We start from the raw sequence: 20970 nt of genomic DNA on the forward strand, positions 1-20970 counted from the left end.
CATCCCCCTCCTCTCCCAACCTCTCCCCATCCCCATCCCAAGGCTTTTTGTCACTGAAATGGTTTTCTTGCTCATTTGAGGTTAGGAAGGGCTTGGTAGAGTCCAGTAGGTGGGCACTCAAATCTGTCATGGGAGAAAATAACTCATGTCATTCCCTCCTGCAGAGCATCGCAACATGCCCCAGGCAGATGCCATGGTGCTGGTGGCCAGAAATTATGAGCGCTACAAGAATGAGTGCCGGGAGAAGGAACGCGAGGAGATTGCCAGACAGGCAGCCAAGATGGCCGATGAAGCCCTCCTCCAGGAACGAGAGCGAGGAGGCCCTGAGGAGGGAATGCGCGGGGGGCACCCTCCAGCCATCCAGAGCCTCATCAACCTGCTGGCCGACAACAGGTACCTCACTGCCGAGGAGACTGACAAGATCATCAACTACCTTCGCGAGCGGAAGGAGCGGCTGATGAGGAGCAGCACCGACTCTCTGCCTGGTGAGCTACGTGGCAGGGCCGAGGTGAAGTTCTCACTCTGCATTTCTCTAATCCCCACGCTCTGTTGGGAGGGTGGCAGGCCCAGGGCTCTTCAGGGTGGGCAGGGGCAATGAGCACATCCCTTGGGCTCTCCCGTGGGCCATCCATGCTGGTGTGATGGTAACTTAAGATCTGGGCTCTGAATCCTGGTCCCTGTAGTTAGTGTGGTGGGTGGGCTAGTATGCTGGCTCCCTGGGAACCAAGGTGGACGCCCTTCTTTCTTTAAGTAGTTGTCTGGAGGAACGAAGCTGTTTTCCGGGAACAGCACATACCATGAAGTGGCCCCTTTGGGAAATTGATGTTATAGTCTGTGTACTATGTGATTGATGTGATCAGTGATTGTTGTTCTTCCCTGGGCTGCTACGCCTCCTGCCCATGGAGGGTACTTTTCAACCAGATACCTCCTCCTTCTGTGTTTTAGGCCAGATTTCCCGTCAACCACTCGGGGCGACCTCGGGTGCCTCACTGAAGACACAGCCAAGCTCCCAACCGCTCCAGAGCGGCCAAGTGCTCCCCTCTGCTACACCCACTCCAGCGGCACCCCCCACCTCCCAGCAAGAGCTTCAGGCCAAAATCCTCAGCCTCTTCAATAGTGGCACGGTTGCGGCCAATAGCAGCTCTGCATCCCCCTCAGTTGCTGCCGGAAACACCCAGAACCAGAATTTTTCCATAGCAGCGAACAGCCAGCCTCAGCAAAGATCACAGGCCTCTGGCAATCAGCCTCCAAACATTTTGGGACAGGCAGGATCTGCTCGGAACATGGGCCCCAGGCCTGGGGCTCCTTCCCAAGGGCTCTTTGGCCAGCCTTCCACTCGCCTGGTGCCCGCCAGCAACTTGGCTAGCCAGAGGCCCGTGTCTTCCACAGGTATCAACTTTGACAATCCAAGTGTACAGAAGGCTCTGGACACTCTGATCCAGAGTGGCCCTGCTCTCTCCCACCTGGTTAGCCAGACCACAGCACAGGTGGGGCGGCCCCAGGCCCCCATGGGATCGTACCAGAGGCATTACTGAGGCTAAATCTCAACTACTCCTGGTCCCCTCTTCCTCTGGCCTCCCACCTATTGCGTTCTAAATAGAGTTATTCGGAAGATGTTCTCTGCACCTATCCAGGTCCACATCGAATGTCATAAGTTTCTACCATCTGCTCTCTCCTGCCTAAGGCTATGTTGCTTACCCCTTCCAGAGTCCGAGTTTATACTGCACTGGAGGTGTATTTTGTTGGTGGTGGGGTGGGGGTTTGGGGGGTTTTGTTTTTGTTTTTTTGTGGTTTCTTTTGGTAGAAAGTAAATATCTCTGGGGTCATGGGCAGTATAGGTGTCTGGGCTCCGTTTGTATTTCAGTTGTCTCTCTGTCAGCTGGACGTGGGGCGAGGGAGGAAGAAGCAGCCGAGCCCCAGCTGGGTGAGCTTGGGGTAGCATTTTCATGTTGAGAGCCACTGCCTTTGTTCATTCTGAACCTACCACGGGTGTCCAGCCTCGCACAGGCCCACCAGAGCTCGAGCTCCTGCCTGCAGCTCCTGTGTAGGGTTCCAGAGCAGCAGGTTGGGCTTGGTGGGCACGGTGTCCTCTTACCCCATCCCACATAACGTGGGGTCTGCTTGAGGATTCAGAAGCCGGCTGGCTACTCAGCTACTGGAGTTGTTGAGGAGTGGCCAAGCCGGCCACTTTTCTGCCTGACCCAGGGTTATTGGTTTTTGGTTTTCTCTTTTTTTCTTTTTGGCTTTCATTTCAATGAAAGATCTCCCGTGGACTGCACAGCTCCAGTGACCAGCAGTTTAACACAAACTGTGAATCTGGGCCCCAGCCACTCTTACCCCCTAATATTTCTGTTAGCCTCTCCCTCACCAGTGGTAGTTTCATGGAATCGGCTCTGAGAAGGCAACTCTAGACTGTGGCAGTGAACACCCATTTTTTTCAGTGATTGCTTTGAGCTTTTGGCTCAAAAATCAGGCTCTTGTTCTGTTTTCTAAGCAGCAGGAGATAGGGACCATTTTGATGTCAGACTTTCGGTAGCTGGACATGTTCTTGATACAGGAGGCTGTTCATAACTTTTGAGCCAGAGTGAAGTTACTAGAGGGAGGACTTCTGGCTGCTGCTCTACATGGAAACAAAGGAAGCTGCCCTCTCCCTAGGGATGGTGCTCATTAGAGCCTTGTGGATCAGTCTCAAGGGGCCCCTGGCAGAAGTGAGGGAGAGCAGTGACTTCACCTGAGTCCCTGCCAGTGGCTGAGTAAACAGTGTTTTCAAAAACTCAAGGTCCCCAGATGGCAGCATTTTATGTTCTGACCTGTTTGTGTTATATAGTGTTTTTTTTCTCTTTGGAACTTTTGTGTTGTTAATAAGATGAGATGATTACTTTTTAATTAAAACGAAAAAGTGAAAGCTGTGTTGTCTTTTTTGGGTGTCACTATCCACAGGGCCTCCTTGTGAGCATTCCTTCCCCGAGTTTGAAGGCGAGGTTCCCTGACAGAGCACTGACTAGTTTCGCTCTGCCCTGAGTCTGCAGTCAGGCCTCAAAACCTCTTTTAACCCTAGCTTCTCTTCTTATGCAGCTCACCTAGTACAGCTCAGAGCAAAAGCCTGCTGGTTAATTATAATGCTATGTAAACATCCGTGTTTGTGGCAGACTTGCACTGTGTCAGAGGCTTGTCCTCTTATTCTAGGAAAGGAAAACAGGACTTGTGAAGAGGCCATTTCTGGCCAAAGGCGAGTGGAGAGTGGGGTACTCTCCTGTTTTGATTTTGTCTCACTTGCCGCCCTCTGTCCAGCCCGTTACGCAAGGAGTTGGCAGAAGCAGAGTCACAGGTAGGAGCTCTGGAGAGCATTTAATAGAGAGCCCCATCAGGAGGCTTGGAGTGGGTGTGGTGAAGCGGCTGGCACGAGGCCTCCAGTGGGTTCGGGACCAAGATGCTGACAGTGCTGAGGCTGACCCGGAAGTGCTCACCGTCTCGTAGGAGAGGTGGTGGGTGCACTGCCCCTGCTGCCAGTGCCTTTGTCCCTCTAGGACAGGGCCCCAGAGCTATCAGTACACGAGGCAACCCACCTGGAGTGGTGGTCAGTGTTTCTGGTTAAGAGTCTAGGGGCCTCCTGGAGGGCCACCTTTTACACCCCTCTTCCCACCTACTAATTCTTCCTCCTGGAGTGTCCAAACAACACACCTCAGGCTGTGAAGGGTATAATAAAATTATTTTTATTGCATTTTGTGCAGACGGGAGTCTAAAAAATTAATACATAAAAGCTATAAAGCATTAAATGGGAGCATTCAACAATAAAGGAAAGAACCAACCCTCTCCTTTTCATATTGGCACAAAGAACACAAGATCAATACTGAGGCAGAATGCGGAATACTGAAACACACGTAAAGTTAAAGGCAGGCCTAATAATAGTAATAAATACTCTTGATTTGGTTTGCAACCTTTCCTATTTACAAGGGTTTTCAACTTCATTGCATTGCCCTGCACATAGATGGTCTAAAACAAAAGCAACACTAGTTACCACTACAAGGCTATTGAAATATTGCACTCAGAATAAAAGTCACTTGAATGGACATGAAACATCTAGCTACATGATTATAAAGCTAATTTGATGAGTGACGTGTGATAACGTTCATGACAAATATTGCACATGTAGCACAGAAAACTTGGGGTTTTGTTGTAGGATGTCTGTTTTCATCAACGGAAACTGCTCTTGCCAACCAGACAGTCTAGGCCCAGATAGTGCAACTTTGGTTCCCTAACTGATGTTAATATACCCCCTTTCCCTTCTGCCTAGCCCACCACTTCAGCCCGGGAGTGCTCAGGCCCCCAGAAGGCTAGACCCAGCTGTGTCTGTCAGAGGGAGGTTCTTTGGAGGATGAGGGTGGGGAGTGCTGGTGTCTAATACCTCCGACTTCTGATTACTACCCGGAAGAATCTATCCAGCCCCCTGATCAAATTTCAGAGGGGCCTTGGCCTAACCGGCAGACATCCAAACCTACCTCCAGCCACACCTGGCCAAGTCTAGGTGGCACCAGCTCCAGCTCTGCCTTGGGCTCAAAGGAAAGGAGGTGGTGAGGTCAGGAGTACCCAGTAGCCTCAGCTCTGGGAGGTGGGCAGGATGTCTAACTAGGTGCAAAGTTCAGGGCCCTGGGGCTGAAGGTACTGTACCCAGTCCCAGAGGGCTCTGGAACGAGCATGCAGTGCCTGCCCCCCTTAGTAAGGTGCCCTGGGGGAGGGGAACCAGGCCAATGCGGTTTCCCTAAGGGTAGAGGGCACCTCCAACCGGGCTGGTGGAGCAGGAGCGCCAAGGACTGGTGTTGGAGAAGCCAAAGGCCTTGGGTCCTAGTTGGAGGAGGGCAGAGAGGCGCTAAGAACAAAGCACATGACGACTCCCGCCCTCCCCCACGCCCAGGTGCCTGGGAGACGCAGCTAGAGGCAGCGAGGCCGGCCCGGGACGCGGAGAAGGCGGCTGGGTCCCCGAGGCCAGAGCTGCCAGATGGAGACAGAGGAGGGAACATCAGGGACAGCGCTGGGGCCTCCCCGGTGAGTCCGGCCCCCAACCCAGAACCGCCCCCGCCTCCCTCGTCTGTCCCAGGAAGGAAACTCCAGGGGTAGGGACGCCCTCCAGCTCCCCGATTTCAGTCTTTGGCGAAGAGCCATGGGATAGGGGGAGCAGGCGACAAGCCGATTGAGGAGAGACGCCTGCTCCCCCAGCGAAGGCACCGGGGCGGGGCTTCCTCGGTGGGGCGAGGGCCTCTCTCGGTTTCTCCTCCTTGAGGAGCGCCCCTCCCCTATCGTGGCCCCAGCTTGCATAAGAGCCGATGAGAAGAGGCTGCGCCCGCCTCTGCAGCCACAGTGGAAGCTCACTCCGCTGGGAGGCGAATCCAGGAAAAGCTGGACACTTGTCTCACTTCGTCTCCGAGAAGAACTAGAGGGAAGGGTCGGAAGCCAAGGGCGCGCGGAAAGGGTGAGGAGACGTCGAGGGGGTGTCGAGGGACCACGACTCCCGCCTGGGCCTAAAGCACTTTTGCTCTCAAACTCTCGGACGTCAAGGAAAACCCAGCTTCCCGAGGCCTCCGCCTTCCCTGGGCGCCCCCAGCGGGAGAGCTCGACAGTGGCGAGAAGTCCGTTGCGCTTCTAGTCACAGAAATATGGGGACGTTAAAAATACACGCGATGTCTCCTGTACACTATGTATAGGCTCGGCCGGCCGGCGCCTGCGGCCGCGCGAGGACAAGTGACGTAGACGGCGGAGCGCAGCCTCCCCACCCCGCGCCCTCCGGGCCGCCGGGGGACGGGTGCAGAGCGAGGACGGGGCGGGGCGCGGGAAGAGAGGGAAAGGGCCGCGCGGACTACCGGGCGTCCTCAAAGCCCCAGCTCCGCTCCTCTCTGCGCCTCCTCCGACCTTTATTGCAGCGTCTCCTCCGGCGGGGCGAGGCCGGGCTTAGAAAAAGGGCAGCCGGGGCCGACAGGGCGACGCGCCAACGGGGCGCTCGGGGCTCTGGTCTCCGCGCGGGGCGGTCCTCTCCGAGTCAGCCCCGACCGACGTGGCCTCCGGGCTTCAGGCAGCGGGGAAGGGGGCCAGGGCGCGGGCACAGGGTCTGTATGTAAACGGTGACAGCGGCGGGGGGCGCGGCGAGGGCTCCGGGGCCGCGCGGGCCGGATGCGCTCGGGCCCGGGTGGCAGGTCCTGGCTCTCAGGAGTAGATGGTGATGACCTCGCGGCCACCGCCGCGGACCAGCATCACCCGGTCCAGGTGCTCGGTGAGGACCTCGAGGAACTCCATGTCTGAGCGCCCGTCAAGGAGAAAGACCGTCCCCTTCCCTCCCGATGGAATTAGGGTCGTGCGTGTTGGGCGCCAGGGGAACGCTGGGCTCGCGTCCCTGTCCGCGGTGCTGATTCTGAAGCAGACCCGGCTCAACTCTTCCTTCCCAGGGCCAGGACCTAAGTCCCCTGACGTCCACCTCCCCCTTCCTCCCAATTTTAAGCCCAGGATACAATTTTCGTCACCGTTGCGGTTGCGGGGAGGCCCAGGCATGTTGAGCAAAACAAGCTTGGCGTCCCGGGATTTCTTGACGATGACCTCGTTCAGCCGCACAGCGGTGTGCATGCGCCGCACGTTGGACTGGTTCCTGAGGGAGGGAGGGAGGGAGGGAGGAGGGCACATGAGGCTGGGAGAGGGGAGGGTTGGATCCAGTCGCCCTTCCAGCCCCCCCACCCCAGCACTGCGCTGCTGGGATCTAGTCCTTGCAAGCCAGGGACCACCAACCCTAGACTTCTCCAAGCTGGGCTATTCGGAGACCCCAGAGGTCAGGGGCACGAACTGAGGGTTCCTGGTGGAGTGAGAAGAGGAGGGACCCTGGCCAACCTAGGGGAGAAGTTAAAAATTCTGAAGCACTTACAAGTTCTCCCACTCCCTTCAGGAAACATAAGAGAAGCAAAGAGAGGAAGAAAAAGAGAGGGGTCAGAAAAAGCAGGAGAAGCTGAGGACTACTTGAGCCACCATCAACCACCCTGTGTGCAAACTGGTCCCGCTCTCCCAGCCCCACAGGCTTCGCCTTTCCACTGCCTGCACCTGGGAGTTCTGACCCTTAGCAATCAAGCCCAACCTGAGTCCTCAGATGGGGAAACTAAGACAAGGTCTGGGCTGGGTCTTCCAACTACCAGGCCAGGACCCCTTCTGCTCATTTGCTCTGCCATGGGGAGCAAAGACCCTGTAGGCTCACCCCAGACCCCAGCCCTTAGCCCCCAGGCCCGTACGGCTTCATGCTGAAGAAGTCCTTGATGCCCTCTGAGGAGACAGGACTGGGGCCCTTGTTCTTCTCTGCCACAGATTTGTCCTTGGTCCAGGTGAGATGCACTTTCTCTGGATCTGCCTCGCCCTCCCGTTCGGGTTCCTCCCCCGGGGACGGTGAGCTGCTGGGGCAGCTGGGAGCACTCTGGTCATGGATCAGCTGCACCTGAGGGATAAAAGAAGGGACAGCATGTGACTCCTTGGGAGGCCAAAGTTCCTGCTCCCACTGGCTGGAGCCAAACCACCCCCGCTGCATACCTCCTCTTCCGGCTTCTCCTCGCTGTCACCAGCTGTCTCTTCTGGGACGTTGAGGCGGAGCCGAGTGTTGGCTGGATTCTTTCTCCGGATTGAGCCCCGAGACTCATCTGTGATACTCTGGATCTAGGGAGTGACACAGGTTGGTGCCAGCTCTGCTGGAAATCACTACCCATGCCCTGCAAAGAGCTACCCCCAGAGCTGACATTCAGCCAGGATGTGCACTTTTGGGACCCCTACCAGTTGTTAAACTATTGCAATGCCTCCACATCAAATAGCTATTGCCCCCACTGACCTGGCCACTCCAACCCCTCTCCAGTACTCCTGACCTCTCCACTATCCAGCAACCAAAGGGTTAACACCTGGCCCAGCTGGGCTCTACATAGCACTACGGTCCAGTGCCAGTTCTGATTGGTCAGAGCACATGCCATTTCTTACAAGTTTACTGTCACCCACCTCCAAGATCTCTTCTGTCCCCAACCCCCAGGGTACCATAGCTCATTTCCCCAAGGACCCCACTCCCTGGGGTGGGGCTTTCATTCAAATGCCAGAGGGCTAGTGGTCCCACATTACCCACACTGGGGAGATCTTACAGCCATACCCCATGAGAGCTCATCATCGTTACCCCTGAGAACCCACCGTCCACACCCTAGGACATTTGCCCCCAACTCTCATCATCAGCTGCATCCTGAAATATCCATCTGTTACCCACTCTCTAAGACTCTCTAAGGGTCTATCACATAATCCCTTGTCCCCCACACTGGCAGCCCACGCCCCTGAGAAATCATCATCCATACATATTTAACATCCACTATTCTCCCTTGGGCCCCAGAAGTCACATAGTGAGCGGAAGATCTGTCACGCATGCCAAAGCCCCTCTGCATCCTGGCTGGGAGGCTTGAGAGATGCAGCTGCTGTGTGTACCCCTGCTGCTGGGGAACCCGGTACCAGAAGGTGGCAGTGCCAATGGCCAGGAGTGGGCCATCCCAAACCTGTGCACACCCAGAGCTGGCAGCAGCCTGAGACTCTCCGAGCCCAGCCAGGGCAACCTCACCTCCCGCTCCCGCTCATTCTTGGTTAAATGCATCTGCTTGAGGATCTGGGAACGCTGTTCCATCACCAACGTCTTCTCGTAGGTGTAAGCCGAGATGTCGCTCTCATGCTGTGGGCAGGCAGGGGTGGGGATGGGGTGGAGGAGGGGCAAGGGGGGAAAGTATGAGCTCTGAGCTTAGGCGCAAGGCCAAGGGGAGGGAGGCAGGCCCCCTTCTTTCTGCCAACCTAAGATTTCCCTATCCAATGACCTAGTTTAATCAACAGTTGTGGGAGGCAAGGACAAAGCAGAGGGCGATGCTCTTTGAAGGCAATGCAGCTCATTCCCTCCTCAGCCAAGCACAGGACTGGGCAAATGAATGGGTGAATTAATGAATGAGTGGATTAATTAATTACCTGGGTGAATGGAGAGGGGGGAGAAATATAAAAAGGAACACAGAGATGAATGAATTATGTACATGGATGAATGGATGAGTGAGTGAATAAATACATTAACGGATATGTGGGTGGATTAATGAATACACAGAGAGATGGGTAAATGGATAAATAAGCTGAGAGGAATGGACAGACAAGAGGCTGTAGAGTGTAAGTGCGAGGAGCATGGACTCTAGAGCCAGTCTGCTTGGGGTTGAATCCTGGCCCTGCCACTTAGTGTGTGTTCGGGGCAAATTACTTAACCTTTCTGTGCCTCAACTGCCTAATCTGTAAAATGGAAATGCTGATAATTGTATCTATTTCATTGAGTGCTGTGAGAAGTAATATACATAAAGTGCATAGTACAGTGCCTCACATGTAGTAAGCATTATTAGACATGGCTATTCTTATGAAGGAGAGAAGGGTGTATGGATGGATGGATGGATGGGCTCTCAGTTGAATATGTGAGAGGCTAAAAAGTGGATGCAGGGAAGGGATCCAGCATCACAAGCTGATGGGAGTTGGGGTTCCCCATTTGGTTCTGGGGCCAAGGGGAAAGAGTCCAGAAGGGACTCCAAAACGTCAGAGGTGGCTCCTGGGGACTCACCATCTCCACCACCTCGACCTCCGCGGTGATACGTAAATGGTACAGAAATGTGGTCAAATCCTTCTTCATCTGGATGCTATTGTCGTCCATCTGGGCCACAGTGAAGATTCGCATCTTGCACTTCCGCCAAACCTGGAGGGGTGAAGGGGACCCAGAAAGGTCCAGCCCAGACGCAGTGCGGAGACCCAGGGCCAGAACGTAGACAGGACCCTGTCCCTCACCCTTCCCACGCACCTTCCCACACATACATGCAGCTCCCCAATCCTCTATCTCAGCGGCCACTCCCTACAAAAACGCCTCTGCGTAGATGAGGGTCCCCTCATTAAAGCATCTCTCCCTTGAGTTAAACATTGCTCTCCTTTATAATTCAAGGACATCTGCAAGGGGAGACACCTTCAGTTCCCAGCATCTCAGAATTAAGGAGGGGATTGGAGCCCTTTCCCAGGAGGTCACGTGGAGGCTGGCCCCTTCTGGAGCCCAGAAGCCCCGCCCATGGATGTGGGCACGAGCGCACAAACACGCGGACGCTCACTCACGCACACGCATGCGCACCTTGTGGTGCCGCAGCAGGAAGGGCAGCAGCATGAGCATGCCCCCGTCGTGCACAATCCACCAGACGTCGATGCTGCCCTCCGAGAAGCGCTCCGGGTTACCAGGAAACATGGAAACGTTCTTGGTGACCAGCAGGGCCAGGTGACCGGCCGTGGTTTCCCGGACCAGCTCTGGAGGAGACCAAAGAGATGGCCAGACGGTAAAACAGTGACCCTGGTCCCTTTCTGGCACCCAGCACCCCACCCCCACCCCATCCCGCCTTGGCCTTGGGCTGAGGAGTCAGAAAACCCCCATCTACCTGGGCCTCGTCGCTTGTTTGAATCTGGGGAAGCCTCTCTGGGCCTCCGTTTCCCCACGGTTGAAGTGGTGATAACAACACCTGCCCTTTCTGATTAAGAACTCGACCATGCAGGGCTCACTTAATCCTCCCAACCACCTTCTAACTAGGATCTACCGATAAAGCCGCCTCAGGGTTTACCAGCTGCGTGACCTTAATCTCTCCGTGCCTCAGTTTCACACCAATAAAATGGAGACAGCAATGCCTAGCCCTCACAGGCCTGCTGAGAGAATGAGAGAAAGCCTCCACTTGTCTGGCACACAGAACACAGTCTGTAAGTGTTAGTTATTGTGTTACTTAGTACCCACTACTACCAAGGCATCTGATGCTCAGAGAGGGTGAGGCACTTGTGAACAGTCACACAGCGAGGAAGGGCCAGAGGGGAGATGTAGACCCGGGCCTCAGCGACTTCAAAGCTGTAGCTCTTCCCACTCCCTGCACTGTCTTCCTCCCAGGGTTGTGAACCCTGCCGGAGCCAAGACTGTCTCCTCCACACCTGAGTCCCCAGGCTCCCCGCACAGTGCCTGGCACATGGGAGGCTTTGAACGCCATCACCTGCATATGCCGACTCCATACCTGTTACACCTGGGAAATGGTCCCCAGGCCCAAAGAAGGAAAACCACCCCCACCCAGCCCTCTACCACCCCGAGCCCACACAGCTTTACCAATGAAGTTCCTCCACGTCTGATGATCTTCCTTCTGCCGCCAGTTTCGGGGCCAGCCAACGAGCACGGTGTTGTGCTGCAGCCCCCCGAGGCCCCCGGACTGAATCAGGTGGGACACGCCATCTCGCAGGTTGGAGGAGATCACTACCTGGCAGAAGCCCTTCACCTTCTCTGCCTCCATGAGGCGCCGGATGGACTGCGGGGAGGGGAGGGCTCAGAAAAGGACCAGCCTCAGGCCTCCCTAGTCCTGCCCAGCCTCTTGCAGCCTCCCTAGCCCCCATCTCTCCCCCGCATCAGCCCCCCATTCCTGAAGCTCAGCTCTGATCATGTCGGCCTCTGGCGCCCCATCACCTATGGCCCCCGTTCCTCGCTGCTCAGTCAGAGCTCTGCATGTTGGGACCCCACGCTTCCCACTGCCCTGCCGTTGCTCACACAGTCCCCCTGCAAGCTCTCACCCACCACCCAGAGCCCCTCCCCGGCCGACCCTGTTGTCCATGACACCCTGCCTGGCCCAACTCAACCATCACCTTCCTCAGACACCACCCGTCCACCCAAACCGCAATGAAACTGGGCCCCTCTGCATAGCCAGACAATTTGGTTTTAACAGTTTGTAAAAGTTAGCATGACGGTAAGCATTTAAAACACACATTCAATCTGCACGATGAGGGAAGTGTTATTACTCTCACTTTATAAGTAAGGAAATTGAGGCTCAGAGAAATTAAGACTTGCTTCAGGCCATGCAGATAATGGATGTTACTGTAGAGGTTCAAGTTCAGGGGTCTGACGCCATCCTTCACACTCTTTTTTTTTTTTTATAAATTTATTTTATTTTATTTTATTTTATTTTATTTATTTTTGGCTGCTTTGGGTCTTCGTTGCTGCATGCAGGCTTTTCTCTGGTTGCGGCGAGCGGGGGCTATTCTTCATCGCGGTGTGCGGGCTTCTCATTGTGGTGACTTCTCTTGTTGTGGAGCACGGGCTCTAGGCGCATGGGCTGCAGTAGTTGTGCGGCACGTGGGCTGAGTTGCTCTGCGGCATGTGGGATCTTCCCAGACCAGGGCTCGAACCCGTATCCCCTGCATTGGCAGGCGGATTCTTAACCACTGTGCCACCAGGGAAGCCCCCCTTCACACTCTTAACCAAGCCTCTGATGTCAAACAGAAAGGGCTCCTGGGCTTCCCTGGTGGTGCAGTGGTTAAGAATACCCCTGCCAATGCAGGGGACACGGGTTCGAGCCCTGGTCCAGGAAGATCCCACATGCTGCAGAGCAACTAAGCTCGTGTGCCACAACTACTGAGCTTGCGCTCTAGAGCCCGTGAGCCATAACTACTGAGCCCGCATGCCACAACTACTGAAGCCCACGCGCCTAGAGCCCGTGCTCCACAACAAGAGAAGTCACCACAATGAGAAGCCCACACACCGCAACGAAGAGTAGCCCCTGCTGGCCGCAACCAGAGAAAGCCCGCGCATAGCAACGAAGACCCAACGCAGCCAAAAATAAAAAAGAAAGAGAAAAAAAAAAGAAAGGGCTCCTATTTCTACCTCTGCCCCCACCTGTTTAATTCAGCATGCAGTGGCTGAGAATGCACTGTGCACCGGGCCAGGCCCCAGGGGAGATGGAGAGGCACAAGACCAAACCCCAGCCCTCAAGCTGGTCACAGGCTGGTGGGGAAGATAGAACATACACAGAAGGCTCTCAAGCCCACCTGAGGTTGACAGGTGCTACGTTAGAGTTAATAACTGCAGAGCAACGTTGGGCAAATCACCTCCCTCTATGAGCCTCAGATTTCTCATCAGTCAAATGGGCATCGTGACAGCTACCTCGTCCAGGAAGAGGGTGGGTGACATAACGTGATGTGAGTAGAGCTTAGTATATACAGCCTGAGAGATCCTAAACACTCAACACATTCTATTGCTCTGCAGTTATTCACTCTAACCTCAGACGGGTTTGAGAGCCTTCTGTGTATGTTCTGTCTTCCCCACCAGCCTGTGTCCACCTTGAGGGCTGAGATTTGGTCATCTACCTCTCCACGTCCCCCGGGGCCTAGCCCGGTGCCTGGTACACAGCACATTTGCAGCCACTGCATGTTAAATTAAACGGACCAGTGGAGGCCTCCAGCCCTGGGCCCTGACAGATCAGTGTGAACGGCCCAGTGAGGCAGAAACAGCAACTGTCGCAAGCCATTAGGGGTGCCCCTCCCCGTCTCATCTCACCTCCCTCAGGCCCCCTTTCCTCTCTCCACTTCTAGCCATGGCCCCGAGGGGAGAGAGACCTGAATCGCAGACAGAACCCACTTCCTCTGTCACCCACCAGACACCTGTTAATGACGCTTAATGCAGAGCCCAGCTGCCCCAGCCCACACTGGCTGTGTACACTGCTCTGTGGATATGGACCAGGGGATGGCAACAAGAGCAGGTGACCCAGAGTCAGGGACCCGGGTTCAAATCCTGACTATGCTTCCAGCCACCTTTGTGACTTCCAGCAAGCTGCTTTCCCTCTCTGGGTCTCTGTTTCTCCCTGGGCCAAACAGGGATATTCACCCTGCCGACTCCACTTGGTGTGGGGACCAAAAGAATCCACCTATGTGAAAATGCTTTAAAAGATTTATGCTTCGGCAGGTGGAGTAGGGGTCTAGCAGTTCTAACGTGAGTCTCCATTTTCTGTCCTTAAACAAATGACCTGACTTCTCTAAGCCTCAGTTTCCTTATCCATAAAATGGGCACTTTCGGCTCTGATCGTCTTTGGTTCTGCGAGTTGGATTCTAAGGAACTCACTTGCTGAGCCCTTGGACTCCTCTTCTAAGGAAGAAGACAGAAAAGCCTGAGCCCCAGCTGATGGCAAAGGTGGTAGGAGGGAAAGTGGAAAGGAGCAAGGACTGTCTTCCTGAGTGCTGCATCCTTCCGCCCTCCCCGCCAGGGCCTCTACTTACCTCCTCCGCCCGCTGGGCCTGGGGATGGTTGTCCAGAAAAGTGCCCTCAAGGACAGAGCCCACAATGGTCAGGCCCTTCCCTGCCTTGAGCTGGGAGGTCAGCGAGAGCAGCTGTGGATGTACCACGTTCTGGTCTTGGTCCACACGCACCAGCACCAGCAGCTGTGGCCTGAAGAGGGTGCAAGGTCACATGATCCATCCACCACCTGCCCAGCCACCATAAACTCAATGCACCCATACGCCGTACACTGGTGAGTTCACTAACCACCCGACCTCCATACTCCTATCCACCTATACACCCACCACCCACCCATCCACCTACACGTCCATCCATCCATTTCCTTGAGTATCAACCCATCCAACCATCTCCCACACATCTATCCATCTACCCACCCATCCATCTCTCCATCTACGTCACTCACCCATGTACCCATCCACCCCCCCACCCATTTTATCCTTCAGTTATACACTCATATCCATGTTAATTTACCTACACATCCGTCTACCACCATCCATTCACACATTCACCTATTCACCCAACCACCCTCCCATACATATACACATTCAGCCATCTACCCATTGGTTTATCTGTTCATTTCCTTATTCATTTAGCCACTGCAGCCAGCCGGCCACCCATCAATTGAATAGCATTCTCTAAACACCTACTCTGGGCTAGACCCTGTGCTAAGCATTTGAGGATTCACAGACAAATTATGCAAAGCCCCAGTCTCTGGAAGCCCAGTTTAGTAGACATCAGCAAGGACAAGCCAACGATGTCCTAGGCATAGTTCATAGTTCCAGGCCTTAGTCTTAGCAAAATGAACCTGAGGGAGAAGAAGGAGGGATTGGCCTTGCAGAGCAATCAGTTAGAAAGCACTCTGGGCTGAGAGGCAGGAGGTCAAGATTCTGGGTCCAGTTCTGCCTTCCATGACCCCTGAGACCTTCTCTAGGCCCTGACTGTCACGTGAATAAAATGGAGATCGTTATTAATCTAGAGATTTCTAAGAGGCCCTATAACTCTCAAAGTGGATGATTCACCTCTCCCAGAGCAAATGCTACATGATACTACGTTTACCTGTCTGTGTGCATGCCTTGTCCACGGAACTGGGAGCTCACTACATCCCCAGAGACAGGAAGGGGGCAGGGCATAGATCACGCGTTCATATATTTTTTCTAACGCATGATGGAATGAATGGATGGATGGATAGATGGTCAGGAGACTGGCATGGCGGGTGGGGTTTTGGAGAACAAATGTCTGGAACTCAGGTCAGCCTCGGTGTTGTAGGTGGGAAGGGTTCAGACAAGGCTGAACACTCAGCAACAGCAAAACGAAGCAAGCGGGGTGGGTTAGGCCCTGCTCCCTGCCTCTCCCCCCGCTGAGCCCTCACGCTTGTGCCTCCACCACTGACCTCCAGTTCTTGGTGTGCGGGGGCCCTTCCTCTAGGCGTAACAGGGCGTAGCGAGCAGCACTGAGAGACAGGCCTCGGATCCCATCGCCCCACTCCTTCTCCGCCCTGGGGCCGGGAAGGGGGATCGCAAGAGGCAGAAAGCCAAGGAGTGTCAGGGAGAGCCATCCACCCTGAAGTGGCCACCCCAGCGCAGAGCCGTCTATCTCAGGCTCAGAAAGGAGGTCGCTCCTGCCACCTCCATTTCTCAAAGCTTCAGCCCCTCCCTCTGCTCCTGTTCCGTATCTCCCCATCCCACCCCATCACCCTTTGCCCTCCACTCTAGTGCCATCTTCTCCCACTTCCTGCCTCATCCCCCCTACCGCCCCACCACCGAGCACTCATCACCCCCTCTCTCCCCTCCTCCCATCCCTGAGTCTCACCCAGCCCTCCCCACTTCCCCGCGCTTACCCACGGTACTCGATATACTTGTAGATGAGCCCCGCGATGAGCATGGCCACCAAGGCATAATACCAGGAGCAGATGAACATGAGGGCCAGGCAGAGGCTCATGCCCAGGAACGAGAGTGTCCTGGACAGGGGGAGGGAGAGCCGGCCTCTGAGCCCTGGTGGGGCTATCACTGGTGCCCGGGCTCAGACAGCAAGAGTTAGATGGGGCGGGGCATGGGCAAGACCTGGGAGGCTACAGCCAGGTCTAGGGGAAATCACACCATCATCTCCATGAGCACCACGGGGACATGGGGCCTTCTGGATGAATGAGCAGCCACAGACAGGGTACCTCCCCTTGCCCCACCCAACTCCTAAGTCACCACACTGCCCTGTCCCAGTGCCCTAGACCCTGCCACACCGCCCTGCCACACCGCCCTGCCAGGGAGGTTCTGAGGCAGGAGTCTCTGGGGAAAGCTGGAGGCAAGATCTCCCAGGAGGAGTGTGACCCCAGGGAAGAGGTGACTAGCACAGCAGTGGCACTGAGATGGGAGGCAGGCAGCCTGGGTTCTGGGCCAGGTGTGCCATAGTCTTGCTGGGTGGCCTTAGGCCACCTTTCGCTATTGGAGCCTCCGTTTCCTTTTGGTAGAACAAGCATGATCATTCCTGCCCTGTCTGCCCCACAGGCCTATTGTGAAGATAAAGAGCCATCAAGGAAAATGATCAGAAGTCCAGCCCCAATAAGGAGCATCTTCCGTGCACCAAGCAGTGTAATGCTTACAAGGGCCTATGAGGTAGGTGCAGTTATTGTCCCATTTCACAGCTGAGGAAACTGAGGTTTCCTTGTCAAGACTGGAAGGTGTTGCACACTATTGACAGGAGAGGGATTCTAGCTGAGACTGTTTATACAGTGTTATGTTATTACTTGTGATTATAAGGAGACCTTCTTCCGGACTTTTCTCGTGCTAGTTGTGAAAAGTGGAGTTTGGGATCCTTAGACCTGGAGGGGATGGGCTGGGGTGAAGGGGAGATGAGAGGACGGTCCTCTGGGGCAGGGAGGGGGAACGGGCACCCACCAGTGGTAATAGCGAAAGCGTGGCCGCCAGTTGGGCGTCCTCAGCAGTGTCTGTACCGCACAGGCCAGGTTCACAAACATGTAGCACATCAGAAAGAACCTAGAACACAGAAAGGTCCCAGGAGAGACAGAGATGCAAGGGGAGACAGAGACAGAAGCACAGGGAGAGAAAGGAAAGGGAGAAAGAAACTGGGGAGAAGGCCGAGTCATGTTCTGGGGCTTAGGAAGAGGTTCAAAGGCCAAATCCCCTTACACATGCCTGATGCATGTGGGGATGAATCTCTGTATAACAAAGGACAGGTTTCTACGACAGTGGGGTTGATAAAGTGTTTGGGTGGGCTGTCCAGGGTCACAGCTGAAGGATCCAGGTAGAGAGACCCCCAGAGCTGATGGGGAGGGCAAGAGGCCAGCACGCACATAGAGAGGATGGGGGCGACCTCATCCAGGGATGCAATGAGGATGCCAATCTCGCAGATGCAGGCGGTGAGGAGCAAGGCCCACGTTGGCTCTCCGTTGGCTTTGCCGTGGCCGAAAACCTGAGGACAGAGCAACCATCACAGGGGCCTGAGACCTTAAGGACTTCTTGTCTCTCTCTTCCAGTCTTGGAGACCAGTACGGCAGAGGCAGGGAGAGGATGCTGTATTTCTCATCCTTTAAATGCACCCAAGGGGATACCAGGTTTTTGCTGTATCTTGCCCACTCTGACATTGGTACCCCAGTGCAGTGCAGTGCAAATGATCCCTGAAGGGGAAAAGGAGGGGACAGATGGAAGAGGAGCTACAGGGGGCCAGCAAGCAGCCATGACTGAGTTCACCGTAAATCTTTTTTTTTTAAGTACCACAGAGAGAACCCTTCCCTTACTTGCCCTTTGGCTGCCTCCCTGAGTCCCTGCCCAATCACGAGGCCACAGGAGGACCATTCCTTTTTCCCCTAAGAGCAGACAACCCTGCCCAAAGAGATGGCCCTGATGTTGGGCCCAAAGGCACACCCGTTCTTCTTAGTGGCGGCACAGAGCAGCAGGGCCCAGAAGGCAGGTCAAGGCTTGCCATGGCCCCTGCTCCCTGCGTAGCCGCCCTGGGCAGGGGCCTGGCTGGCTGGTGTAGGGGGTGGACTGTTGTCCCCACACCCTGCCCCTGCCGCTGACCTGCAGGAAGGGCACTATGCCATCGCGGGAGATGGCCTGCAGCAGGCGTGGAGCCCCCGTGAGGCTCTGCAGCCCAGCCCCGCAGGTGGAGAAGAAGGATCCGATGACAATAACCCAGGGGGACGGCCAGGCCAGGGTGCCCACCACCAGGTTGCCATTCACAGCTTCGCCAAACCTGGAATGAAGCAGCAAAGGGACAAGAGATGCTGGGTGAGCACCGCCACCTGGATTTCCAAGGGCTCCCACACAGACTGCGGGACCAACTGTGTGTCCACTATGAGGCTAGGCTGTGCAGGGGAGAAGGGACAGACAAAGCCCCTGATGACCTGGGCACTTTCTGTCTGTGTGACCTTGGGCAAGACGTTCAACCTCTCTGTGCCTCAGTTTCTTCAGCTGTAAAGTGAGGATCATTATAAACCTATCTCATACAATTGGTGGGAGGAATACGGAGATAACATATGTAAAATACTTGGCATGGTGCCTGATACGTGGTACTAATACCCTTATCTCACCCCTCCCCCCAATAGTGATTCTAGTACGAGGTCAATTGTGTAATACTATGTCATCTTGGGCAGATATCTCAAACTATTAGAACCTCATTGTCTCCATCTGAAAAATGGGGGTTCTGGCCTCATCATGTAGTGATGGTACGTGGTGTGAGGATCAAGAAAAGCATTTTCTAACAATGACACTGTCTTCAAATGGAAGATGCTGCCTCAGTAGGTAGGGAGAGCCCTGTCCCTGCAGCGTGCAAGCAAAGGTGCACTCAAATGGGCCGTTGCTGAAGGACTTCAAGAAGCAGATGAAAGATTATCCTGAATGACCTGCCGAATCCCTTGCAATCTTGTGGGAGGTCTATGATGAAATGAAATGAGATAAATGGAGGTTAAGCTGCCCTAAAAGCTAATAGGTGTAATATATGCAAATTGCCCATTTGGCCAGGTCACCTCCCTACTTAAAATCCTTCAGGGTTTCCCCCATTTTTTATAAAATAAAGCTCCAGTTTCCTGGTGCCAAAACCCAGGCCTCCAGGACTGGCCCTAGCCTAGGTCTCCAGCCTCATGTCCCCACTTCCTGGAAGCCAGAATGGTGCCTCGGAAAACTGATTTCTGTGACAGGACCTCCTGTTTCACCCCGCTGGTTGTGTATGCACACACCCTCCAGAGGTGTGTGCTCCAGAAGCTCTGAATGCTTACAGCTACTGGTACCCCTGCCTGTGCACGCACACACACACGGCTCTTGGTCTCCTCTACCTTTGTCCATGCTGTTCCCGCTGCCTGGAGCGCCCTTCCCCCTCCTACTTTCCTAGGTAGTCTCTATACCACTCAGCATGTAAAGTGGGAAGGAGAGATGAGAAAGCGTGTATAAGGCACTTCCTCAGCATCTCCTCTTCCCCGACCCTCTGGGACTGGATCGCAGCCTCCATAACCCCCAGGCTTTGCTCTATCGCCACCCCTACTGCTCTGCATTTCAAGTCTGTTGACAAGTATGGTGACCAGCTCCAAAGAGCTCCTTCAGAACACAAATCATTAGTTATTTATCTTTGTTATTTATCCCTGCCCCCAGAACCCTGGACAGTAAGGAACACATAGACATCCAGGAAATAGTAAATGAATTAGTAGATTTTAAAGAAAAAGGAAAGGAAAGTATCATTATCTTAAAGGAAATCAGACACCACTCATGCTTCTTGAGTTGGAGTGACAAGAGAAAGGTGAATTATAAGAGAGTGAGTTGACAAGCAAGCCCTGTGGCCTCCCTCCCACAAGGCCCCTTGCCCAGGTTTCAACTCTCCCGCCAGGCTTGTTTCCCAGAACCCGGCCCTCCACGCCCACCCCACTCCCCGCAGAACAGTATCCTCCCTGATCCCCTTACTTACTTGTCCCGAAGGACGACCCCCTCGATGCAGGCCCCAAACAGAACAACGGAGCTGATGTCTGCAGCAGAGGATGAAGGAGAATCCCCAGGGCGGCGCTCCCCTTCCTCCCCACCCCTCCTGAGCCAGCCAGGTGAGGCTTCAGAAGCCCTCCGCCTAGCCCTCCCCACCCACGGTGGTCCCAGCCCAGCAGTGAAGGATACAGACAGCGGAGGTGGTGGCGATGGCCAGGATGGTGCCAGTGGGAATTGACTTCTGGGCATCCCGCAGGTCCCCAGAGCGGTTAGAACCAGCCATGATCCCTGTGAACAGAGGAGCAGCTAGGACAGGAGCCACAGGAGACCAGACAGACTGAGAAGAAAGGACATCAGCCTCAGAGTCAGGAAGCCGGGGACCTAGTCCTGGTCTACTGACTCCTATGAGAACTTGGGCGTGTTACTTGGCTTCTCCGGGCCTTAATTCCCTCACCTGTGTGTCCAGTGGGAACTGAATTGTTGGCTCCTGCCTATGTAATGGGGCTGTTGGACTCAGAAACTCCCCACATCATGACTGACTCTCTCCCTACCCATCCACTCCCAGCCAGAGTCCTCCCTTTCTGAGCTCCCCTTCACCTGTGACTGAGGGGAAGTAGATGCCAACCAGCAGAGTGAAGTAGGAGGTCATATCGCTGAAGACATAGGGATGGTCCATGTCGACAGGGGTACCATCTGCCAGGCCCACCGAGGGCATCCCACGCCTTTCCACAATCACCCCCTTGGTCAGGTAGGAGCTCCAGAGGTTCTCTGTCGGAGAGAGAGGATGCTCAAGGAGAAGACCAGACGTCAGGGTGCCAGAGCTCTGGGGCCAGGAGGTGGGGTGGGCAGAAAGAAGGGTCAAGGTCAACCACCTCTCACTCCCCCTGGGCCTTATTTCCACCAACATTTCCTAAGCTCCCGCTTTGGGCC

At 54.9% G+C, this 20970-nt stretch overlaps 2 protein-coding genes across 8 annotated transcripts in view; one reads left to right on the forward strand and one right to left on the reverse strand.

Moving 5' to 3' along the window:
- NCOA5 (nuclear receptor coactivator 5) overlaps positions 1 to 2905 on the forward strand; it is a 31238-nt gene extending 28333 nt beyond the window's left edge. For 2 of the 3 annotated variants that reach the window (XM_082430204.1, XM_082430205.1), the window contains 2 exons: positions 165 to 485; positions 946 to 2905. In XM_082430204.1, the coding sequence (XP_082286330.1) occupies positions 165 to 485; positions 946 to 1535 (911 nt within the window). In that variant the 3' untranslated portion in view covers positions 1536 to 2905. Of the gene's footprint in view, positions 1 to 164; positions 509 to 945 lie in introns of all 3 variants that reach the window. The other variant, XM_082430206.1, reaches the window with a different exon arrangement.
- Positions 2906 to 3697: 792 nt separating this feature from the next.
- SLC12A5 (solute carrier family 12 member 5) overlaps positions 3698 to 20970 on the reverse strand; it is a 42098-nt gene continuing 24825 nt past the window's right edge. For 4 of the 5 annotated variants that reach the window (XM_082430091.1, XM_082430094.1, XM_082430093.1 and 1 more), the window contains 18 exons: positions 20638 to 20808; positions 20230 to 20328; positions 20030 to 20087; positions 18154 to 18328; positions 17427 to 17545; positions 17011 to 17109; positions 15960 to 16079; positions 15513 to 15617; positions 14104 to 14272; positions 11174 to 11369; positions 10172 to 10341; positions 9620 to 9751; positions 8603 to 8710; positions 7552 to 7674; positions 7260 to 7459; positions 6902 to 6916; positions 6498 to 6631; positions 3698 to 6287 (listed from right to left, as the gene is read on the reverse strand). In XM_082430091.1, the coding sequence (XP_082286217.1) occupies positions 6196 to 6287; positions 6498 to 6631; positions 6902 to 6916; positions 7260 to 7459; positions 7552 to 7674; positions 8603 to 8710; positions 9620 to 9751; positions 10172 to 10341; positions 11174 to 11369; positions 14104 to 14272; positions 15513 to 15617; positions 15960 to 16079; positions 17011 to 17109; positions 17427 to 17545; positions 18154 to 18328; positions 20030 to 20087; positions 20230 to 20328; positions 20638 to 20808 (2285 nt within the window). In that variant the 3' untranslated portion in view covers positions 3698 to 6195. The remainder of the gene's footprint in view (positions 6288 to 6497; positions 6632 to 6901; positions 6917 to 7259; positions 7460 to 7551; positions 7675 to 8602; positions 8711 to 9619; positions 9752 to 10171; positions 10342 to 11173; positions 11370 to 14103; positions 14273 to 15512; positions 15618 to 15959; positions 16080 to 17010; positions 17110 to 17426; positions 17546 to 18153; positions 18329 to 20029; positions 20088 to 20229; positions 20329 to 20637; positions 20809 to 20970) is intronic. The other variant, XM_082430092.1, reaches the window with a different exon arrangement.

This window comes from Balaenoptera physalus (assembly GCF_965194825.1).
Source record: "Balaenoptera physalus genome assembly, chromosome: 16".
In the NCBI taxonomy this organism is placed as follows: Eukaryota; Metazoa; Chordata; class Mammalia; order Artiodactyla; family Balaenopteridae; genus Balaenoptera; species Balaenoptera physalus.